We start from the raw sequence: 9109 nt of genomic DNA, 5'->3' as shown, positions 1-9109 counted from the left end.
AGGACAGGGGATGCTGCCGGACCCTCCGTGTGCACGAAGGACAGATCCTGCTCAGGAGGCACAGGCTGGTGGTCGCCCTTTATTTCTGCAGGCTGGCGTTGCTTGCTCAGTCCGTCCCCGGGGAAGTCCGGCCCCGGTACAAGACTCCATCCTTGCCCATCAGGTCGTAAGTGCCGGGCTGGGAAGGAGGGGATGGGCTGGCTCTGCCACACTGGGCTGCATCCAGCATCCCCAAGCCTGCCTCCCCACCCAGATCCTCCTGGGGACACTGAGGCACAGATGCTCCCCCAGACGCTCAGCATCACTCTCCCAGCCTCGTCCCCACCGTCCCCATCCCTACCATGTTGGGGTCTGGAAGGAGGGGCTCCATGGGCTGCATGGGGCTGGCGCTGGTGTGTTTGCCGCCGGAGTACATCGGTGATCTGCGGTAATAGCCCTCGGCTGCCTGCTCCCTGTGGGACAGGGCACAGGAGTGCTCAGTGCCCGGCACCCTGGCACCCTGTGCTTCAACCTGCTATGCCAGGGAGGGGTGCAGGGGGTGCTCCCCCTCCTCCAGCTGCTGCAGGACACCCCTGCCCACCCAGCCCTGCAGGGTCTGCCCTTTCCCCACAGCCCCAAGAGCTGCCCATGGCTGTGACAGGTCCCGGTGCCCTTTGCAGGGGACACCAGGAGGCAGGAGCAGGCCTGCCCCAGCTCCAGGGCTTGATTTTGGGAACTCAATTCACAGGCGGCACCAAATCCCCACCAAGCCTGAGCTGAGGCTGACACCAAACACAACTCATCCCATGTGCCTTCAGGGCTTGGCAGGACAGCACAGGGGGCTGTAAAACCCCTCTGACCTGGGGCAAGCCCAGCTGACCCTCTGCAGCTCCTCTCTGCCTGGGCACCTCCAGCCCCTTCCACCCCAGCCAGGAGAGAGCTCTGCTTGCTGGGACAGGGCTCCCCAGGGGCCAGGGGGGGTCCCCAGGTCCCTACCTGGGCTCCTGCCTGCGCAGATGGGGCAGGCGCATGGAGAGGCCGGGGGACGCCGGTGGCGTGGACGGGATGAAGTCAGAGCGTCTGGGAGGGTGACAGGGGCCACGGGTGGGTGACAGGGCCAGACGAGCCAGCCCTGACACTGCAGGGCACTGCCAGCACCCCTCTGCCCCTGTCCCACCCCCAATCCACCGGTGCTGGTGCCACTCACTGGCCAGGCAACTTCACAAGCGGTTCACAAGGTGAGTACTCGGAAGAGGGCACCCTCAGGAGCGTCCTAAAGCAGGGAGAAAAGAGCTGGGCAGGCTCCTGGGGGCACAGCCCTGCCTGTGCAGGCAGAGCCAAGAGCTGCGCAGGGAGCTGCAGCATTTTCAGGGGAATCGGGGGGTGCTGAGCCTGGATTCTCCACCACCACCACAGCACAGTCCAATGCACTGGCTGGTTACAAAATAAAGGGGCTGTGATGGGGGAAATGGGCTATTTGTGGAGTCCCACCTGGGACAAAGCTCCAGCTCATACTGGACAATGGTGAATCCACAGAGGGAAACTCCCAAAACCCACTGCTATGGGAATGTCTCCCAGGGGCAACCCAGTCCCATGGGAACTGGGGCAGCTGGCAAGGTCAAAGGAGGGGGTTCCTGTACCCCTTGCTGGGGTGGGATGCTCCCAGCCTGGGACATGCTCACCTCGGTCCCACTGGTGCCCCCAAAATAGGGTGGCTGCTCGTGGCTGCCCAGGACACGCAGGGATGGGAGGTGGAGGGCTCAGGCTCCACAGCTGCCATCCCAACCAGCCTCACACCTTATCCTTGCTGGGTCAGCACCCAGGACCCCCCTGTGCCCTGCCAGGAGGGCAGGTCACCACCTGGCTCTGGCACTGGGTGTCCCAGCCCTGCCAGGGGACAAGCCACTGTCCCCCACACTTGTCACAAAAGCCTTTGCACCTACAGTCCAGCTTCAGCTGGGTATGGCTCCATCCTGACGCCGCCTCCTCCATGTGCCTCCTTGGATGCTGGGAGCCTACTGCCACTGGGAGGAAATCATCATCAGCATCCCCACGGTTCCATCAGTGGATAGTGGATCCAACAGCAGGGCACCACACGGGCCCAGCCAGAGGGAACAGGGCCAGTGCTGTCCCCAAAGCCATTGCTGTCCCTGTGACACTCACCTGCTAGGCCCAGCCATGCTGTCGGCTGGGATCCAGAGGTTCTGGGATCCTGGGTGGCCTCGTACTGACTGCACCCGCTGCACTGGGACATGGGTGCCAGGGGCTCTTGGATGCATTTCTGAGGTGGTGAAACTGCCATCCAAATCCTTTTTCTGAACATGGGGAGCAGCCCGAGCAAGCAGAGCAGTGTTTCAGCCCCAGCTCTCGCCTCCAGAGCTCCACCCCTTTCCCTCAAGGAAGCCCCCTGTGCCACTGTGAGCTTGGTCTTAAACCAGACCTTGGTCTCAGGGCAGCAAGATGGGGTGCAGACCCCAAAGGAGGGGGTGTCTCAGGGGGACCACCCATGGGGTTGGGAAGAGCCCCTACCTTGGAGATGCTCATCTTGGTCTCTTCTTCCTTGATCTCTCCCATGTTGGTCACCTCAGGGGGAATATCCAGGGAGCTGGGAAGAGCCTCTACCTCAGAGATGTCTATCTCGATCTCTTCCTTCTTGATCTGTTCCATGTCATCCTGTCCCATGTCATCCTGTCCCATGTCACTCCATTCTCTGTCACTCCATCTCACATTGCCCTTCTGTCCCATGTCATTCTGTCCTAGGTCATCCTGTCCCACACCATTCTGTCCTCTGTTGCTCCATCGCCCACTCCTTCCCATGTCCTTCTGTTCCGTGTCATTCTGTCCGGTGTCACCCCATTGCATATTTCGTCTCATGTCCTTCTGCCCCATACCCCATCCCATGCCCCTCCTTCCCATGCCACTCCGTCCCCCGTTCTGTCCCATGTCATTTTCCCCGATGGACACTGTGTCGCTGCTCGCATTCTCCTCCTTCCCCTTGCCCTGTGTCTTGCCATCGGAGGACAGAGGGCTGGCAGGCTGGTTCTCCCCATGCCTCGGTGTCTTGGGCTTTTCCACCAGGGTAACTGGAAGAAGAAACCAGAGGGAGCTGCCCAGGGTCAGGGGAGCCAGGGGCAACATGGCAGGGGGACAAGCCAGCAGTGCAGGCCCCCTGCCCGGCCCGCTGTGCCCTCACTCCCTCCGGCTCCCCACCCAGCTGTGCCCAGAGGTACTTTCGTTGCCGATGACGATCAGCCCTTGGTCATCCTCCTCTAGGAGCTGGGGGCCAGACTTCTTGTCTCGGGAGCTGGGTCCACCCATCATGTTCTTCATGGCAGACTGTGAAGGAGAGGATGGGCTGGCTACCACAATGGGCTGCATTCAGGATCCCCAAGCCAGCCTCCCAACCCAGCTCTTCCTGGGGAAACTGAGGCACAGATACCCCCTGGATGCTCAGCATCAGCCTCCCAGCCTTGGTTTCCTTTCAGTGTTTCCTCTTGAGGCTAAACAGCCACAGCACCCTCAGCCTTTCCCCAGGACAGAGATGCCCCAGTCCCCAGACCATCTTTGAGGCCCTCCACAGGACCCGCTCCAGGACCTGTGTCTCATCCCGAGGAGCCCAGAGCTGGACACTGCTCCAGGGGAGGCCTGCCAGGGCTGAGCAGAGGGCAGCATCACCCCCAGAGCTGCTGGAAATGCTCTCCTAACGCCCCCCGGGACACCAGTGCCCTTCTCGTGCCCTCGGGCACAGCGCTGCTCATGGACAGCTCCTTGTCCACCAGGAGCTCCAGCTGCTTCCCCACAGCGCTGCTTTTCCAGCCGGGCAGTCCCGGCCTGGGCTGGTGCCTGGGCTGTTCCTCGCAGGTGAAGGACCCTGTGCTGAACTCCAAAATGTCCCTCCCCAGCCAGTTTAGCCCTTTGGGCATCTCCATGATCATGGTTTTCGCAGCCAACCCAGGGGATCAGCAAACACCCAACTGATGCCATCTAATACAACAGCAAGGCATTCTTGCCTCTAGCAACAGGACTCATGACATCCCTCTGCTGTCCCCCAGCCCTAGCCACCACTGCAGAGAGACCTGGAGGGCAGGGAGCCCTGGTCCTGCCTGATGCTGAGCAAGGAGGGGCTGTGGTGCGATGTCAACGCAGCCTGGCCATACCCAGGGAGGTACCAGCTCTGAACATGGCCCTTTTCTGAGCAGAAAACAAGCTGGGAGCACATGTTAGGCCAGCTGAGGAGCTGCCCTGGCTCAGCCTGTGCCAGGTCCTTCTCCTGGTGGGATGCACAGGGAAGAGGAGTCCTGAGCAACCTCAGCAGAGGCGCTGGGGTGCAGGGGGCTGCGATCCGGCTCCACCTGCCAGACCTTGACCTCCTCTTCCTCCTCCTTCTCCTGCTTTTCTGCCCACCAGGAAGTCCTCCAGCACGTCCCAACACATCATGTTTCTCACCTCCTCTGGGGTTGGGGAGAGCATTAGCCACTTCTCCAGATTTTATTTTGGGAAGGAAGGCATCAGAGCCAGCTGTGTAACTGGGGACAGGATGGGATCCAGAGGAGTGTTGACCCCCTCCCCCGTGCCCCCCAGAACATCTGGGGACCATGTCCTGATGGGAGGGGACCCTACCCTGGGGCAGACCCTGGGTATGCTCAAGGACATACCATGAGAGACTCCAACAGCTGGTTACGGAGTTCATCCATCATTTTCTGGAATTCTTCCTGGAGTAGGGTGAGGACAGGGACAGGAGTCAGAACACAGGAGCAGGATTTTAAAGGGATGTTTGCAAATTCACTTGGACATCAGACAGAGGGGTCCTGGACAGGGCTATGCCAAGTGGCTGTGGCTGTATTTCACAGGTGGACCTTTGTCTCCTCACCCTCCCTGGACCCAGGTTACTTTTTTTTGATGGCTGTTTAGCTCACAAATGCCTCAGCAGCCCTGTCTGAGGGAGGCAGTGACCTCAACCACTGGCCTGACCTGGGGGCAGTGGTGCCCTTCTGCCCTCCCTGGGGCAGTGCTGGCAGAAGGAAAGTGGGGGGCTCCAGGTGGGTTGGGATGAGCACCCACGTTCCGCTCTCTTCCCTTCCCTCTCGTCCCTCCTGGTGCCCTTCATGCTGGGAGCCTGCAAGGGCTGCAGGGCAGGGGCAGCTCAAGGGGGCACCAGTAGCAGCTCACCATGTTAAAATTCTGTAGCATGTACTGCATGTCCTCTGCCATGTGGGACTGCTGCAACTTCACCTCGTTGACCTCCTCACGCAGCTCCTGGCAAAGAGCCCGCACCTAGGAGAGGGGGATGGTGGGGTGAGCCCCAGGGCAGGGTCCCTGGGACCCAGGTCCTTTGCAGCCACCACGGTCTGCACAGAGCCAGGGGCAGTGCTTGGCCTTCAGCACATCCTCAGCAGCAGCTCCCCAGCAGCATGAGGGGGTTGAGACTCCAGAGGAAGGGGTGGCTTGTGGGGAGCACCTGGGGCTGGGAAGAGCCTCTACCTCGGCGAGTTCTTTTTCATTGGCTTCCACTCTCTCCTTTAACTCTTTAAGGAAAGCGAAAGGGCTTTCCTCGGCCCCCTCCAGTGGTTCCCCATTCTCCTGGACAAGCAGATCACGCAGACCCAGGTGCAAAAGCATCCCATTCAGGAGGTTGTGCAGTTGCTCAAAGTCGATGGCTCCAGCTCTTGATGACCCGAGGGCAGCATCCAGCATCTGGCCCAGAGTGAGCGTTGCCATGGCTGCTGGTCTGTCCAAAAGCACAGAACTGCCAGGAACAGGAGCCTCTTGTGCTATTTCTCCGGAGAGGAGCAGGCAGGGTGGCAGGCGGTGGCAGGAGGTGTTAAAAGGAGGAGAAGGAAGAGGAAGAGGTGCACAGCCAACAGGTTCCTTCCTCTTCAGTCTCCTCCTTGCTCCGGAGCCTGTGCCACCTGTGTCCCTCTTTGCAGTGTCCCCCTGCCCTGGCAAAGAGTGCCCATTGTTGCACAGCAATGGCTCAGCCCTGTGTGGAATGTCCCCATTGTCCCCTGCTGCTGCTGATGTCCTGGTTCCAGCAACCAGCAGGACCTGCAAGGGACCACGTGCCACAACACCTCCAGCCTTTACCACTTTCAGCCCCAAAATGACTCCAAGGTCAGCTCACATTGGGCAGGAGGTGCCCCAGGAGCCGCTCGCAGGGTGAGTTGAGCCTGCCCAGGAGAGCTGTGCCCTGTGGAGGGGTGATCCATGTTGTCACACAGCCTGGAGCATTCCAGAACACTCCAGGAGGAGACCAGCCCCAGAGAGGAAGCACCTCCAGTCATTCCTTTTTGGGGTCTCAAAAGGATGAGAGTTTCCCTTCTCCCTTAGATGTGGGAAGGGTGGAAAGCTGCTGCTGCCTCCACCAATACACAGATTTTCAGCACCTCACTCCAAAGCAAAGAGCCATACAAGCAGGGAAAAGCAGATAAACACAAGCAATTTAAACTTCTAAGGAGAGGGAGAAAGGAAGGAGGAAAGGAAGGAAAACAGAGACAAAGTTTAAATTGTGGCTGCCATGGACTGTTAAGAAATCTCTGTTTCCACACGTAGTTCAGGGAAATTTAACTCACGAGCTGTCCGTTGGGGTAGTTGTGTAACCCACGGGCTTTTCATCAGGGAAGTTTAATTTGTGGGCTGCTCAAAAAAGTTGCCACGTGTTGTTCAGAGAATTTTAATCCACACACTGTTGAAATAAACTTAATCTGTGGGCTGTTCCTCGGGCAAGTTTAATCCACATGTTGTCCAGGGAAATTTAATCCACAGGCTGTTCAGGAGTGTTTAAATTGTTGCCGCCAGTCTGTACAACCTATCACAAGGTTGCTGACGAAAACCTCCAACTTTCTAATTGGCTGTTTGGTGCTGTTTTGCCTTAATACAGCTCCAGGACATCCTGAAGGTCCAGGACCACCCTCTCATGGCACATGCTGCCAAAACCAGGTCATGGCCTGCCCTCCTGGCAGGGCACAGGGGGTGCAGAGTGCTCACCAAGCAAGGATAAGGTGTGAGGCTGGTTGGGATGGCAGCTGTGGGAGCCTGAGCCCTCCACCTCCCATCCCTGTGTGTCCTGGGCAGCCGTGAGCAGCTGCTCTTTCAGAGGGGCTCCATCCTGGAGCTGCCCACTCCTCGTGCCTCCCTGAATGACAGAAGCCTGCTGCCTTTGGGAGGACATCACCAGCACCCCCACAGTTCCATCACTGGCTAAGTGGGTCTGATGCCAGGGCATCACACGGCTCCTGGCTATGACAGCCAGAGGGAACAGGGCCAGAGCTGTCCCCAAAGCCATCGCTGTCCCCATGGCACTCAGCTGAGTCCCAGCCACACTGTTGGACAGAGGCTCTGTGCTGCTGGGTGGCCTCGTGCTGGCTGCACACACAGGATGGAGGTGTGGGTGCTGGGGGATCCTGGATGAACACCCCAGGGCGCAGGGCATGGGCTTGCCTTTGTTGAATTTCAAAAGGTTCCTCCCCAGCCAAGGGTTTCAGGCACCAAGGAGGGGCTGTGGTGGATGGAGGGGCTGTGCTGGGATCCAGTGCACCAAGGAGGGGCTGTGGTGGATGGAGGGGCTGTGGTGGATGGAGGGGCTGTGCTGGGATCCAGTGCAGGCTGGCCCAGGCTCCTGCTGTTTCTCCCATCACCCTGAGCACAGCCCTTTTGTGAGCAGAAAACAGAGAGCACAATGGAGCTGCCCTGGCTCTGCCTGTGCCAGGCTGTGCTCCTGGTGGGATGTGCAGGGAGCAGGAGCAGACCTTGGGGCACGCAGTGGCTGGAGGTACTGGGGGCTGCAGTCCTGCTCCACTGGCAGACCTTGGCCTCCTCTTCCTCCTTCTGCTTTGCTGCCCACCAGGAAATCCTGCAGCACCTCCCAGCACGCTGTGCTGCCACCTCCTCTGGAGCTGGAGAGAGGCTGGCAGGAGTGTAGGGAGCTCCAGGTGGGTTGGGATGAGCCCCCACATTCCACTCTTTGGGCACCCTTCCCTCTCTTCCTTCCTAGTGCCCTTCACACTGGGAGCCTCCAAAGGCTGCAGAGCAGCAGAGCAGCCTGTGAGGGGCAGCTCCAGGAGGCACCAGTGGCAGCTCACCAAGTGAAGGGACTCCTGGATGCTCCAGATGTTCTCTGCCATGTGCCCTGCCTTCAAGTCGTTGATCTCCTTGTGGGAGATCATCTCCTGGCACAGAGCCCTGACCTTGGACAGGGGAATGGCAGGGTGAGCCCCAGGGCAGGGTGAGCCCCAGGGCAGGGTCCCTGGGTCCTTTGCCCCCACCCTGGTCTGCACAGAGCCAGGGGCAGCACAGGGCCTGGCCAGGCTGGCACAGGGCACTGTGGGCAGGGCTTGGCCTCCTGCACATCCTCAGCAGCCAAGAAGGGGCAGCAACTCCCCAAAAGCATGAGGGATGCAGACCCCAAAGGAGGGGGTGGCTCAGGGGGAGCACCCAGAGGGGCTGGGAAGAGCTTCTGCCTTGGTGATGTCTCTTTCACTGGCTTCCACTTTCTTCCTTCTCTTCTCCATGTCTGAGGGGCTGGGAACCACAGGGGCCTCTCACAATTCCCTGCAGTGGTTCCCTGCTCTCCTGGGCAGGCAGACCCCACATGCCCAGGTGTCCAAGCATCCCACCTTGGAGGTGGTGGCAGGAGACAGACAAGATTGGCACAGCCAGCAGGCTCCTTCCTCTTCACTCTCCTCCTCATTCTGGAGCCTGCATGTGTCCCTGCCTACAGCTGCATCCAAGACAATTCACTGCAGCAGCAGCTAGAAGAGAAAGCTATGGAGCTACCCTGACCACTGCAATGTAAAAGGTAATCAAGGATAATGCAAACAAATTTCAATGAGAATTTCAACCTTGGTGGCATCCAGTTAACTTCACTTCTGACCCTACCAACAGCAAAGCCACAGCTTTTGCTTTAACAATACACAGTGCTTTGGTAAACCCCATATATCCAACCACTGCACTGGGGTTAAATCACCATGGAATTATTTCCAACACAACACAGAGCTCGGGCCAACAAAATGGAAACAAATGGCAAGCTGTCACTGTTGATGTGTGTGTTGTACAGGAACAACAGGGATTTATTTGTGAAAGTAACACCAATACTAATGCCCAAGACATTTGTCTTGGCAGTGAACAAAATGCT

General features: G+C 58.9%; 1 protein-coding gene across 1 annotated transcript; it reads right to left on the bottom strand.

Moving 5' to 3' along the window:
- Nucleotides 1-298: 298 nt before the first annotated feature.
- LOC121338358 lies at nucleotides 299-2733 on the bottom strand. The gene is made up of 6 exons (XM_041409241.1): nucleotides 2509-2733; nucleotides 2143-2294; nucleotides 1923-2003; nucleotides 1187-1252; nucleotides 976-1059; nucleotides 299-452 (listed from the first exon to the last, which is right to left on the bottom strand). The coding sequence occupies exons 1-6, from the start codon at nucleotides 2722-2724 to the stop codon at nucleotides 302-304; spliced, it is 750 nt and encodes a 249-aa protein (XP_041265175.1). The 5' UTR covers nucleotides 2725-2733; the 3' UTR covers nucleotides 299-301.
- Between the last annotated feature and the right edge of the window lie 6376 nt (nucleotides 2734-9109).

This window comes from Onychostruthus taczanowskii, unplaced genomic scaffold (genome assembly GCF_017590055.1).
Source record: "Onychostruthus taczanowskii isolate IOZ18803 unplaced genomic scaffold, ASM1759005v1 scaffold30, whole genome shotgun sequence".
NCBI classification, from domain to species: domain Eukaryota; kingdom Metazoa; phylum Chordata; class Aves; order Passeriformes; family Passeridae; genus Onychostruthus; species Onychostruthus taczanowskii.
The sequence above is the reverse complement of the archived record's forward strand: the minus strand, read 5'-3'. Positions and strand labels throughout refer to the sequence as shown.

What these genes read in the sequence shown, in the direction of transcription:
- LOC121338358 (XM_041409241.1), bottom strand. Translation starts at nt 2,724, where the DNA reads ATGGGACAGAAGGGCAATGTGAGATGGAGTGACAGAGAATGGAGTGAC. An exon ending in CCAAGATGAGCATCTCCAAG is followed by an intron (nt 2,295 to 2,508) that starts GTAGGGGCTCTT and finishes CCCCATGTTCAG; the next exon opens with AAAAAGGATTTGGATGGCAG. An exon ending in AGCATGGCTGGGCCTAGCAG is followed by an intron (nt 2,004 to 2,142) that starts GTGAGTGTCACA and finishes ATTTCCTCCCAG; the next exon opens with TGGCAGTAGGCTCCCAGCAT.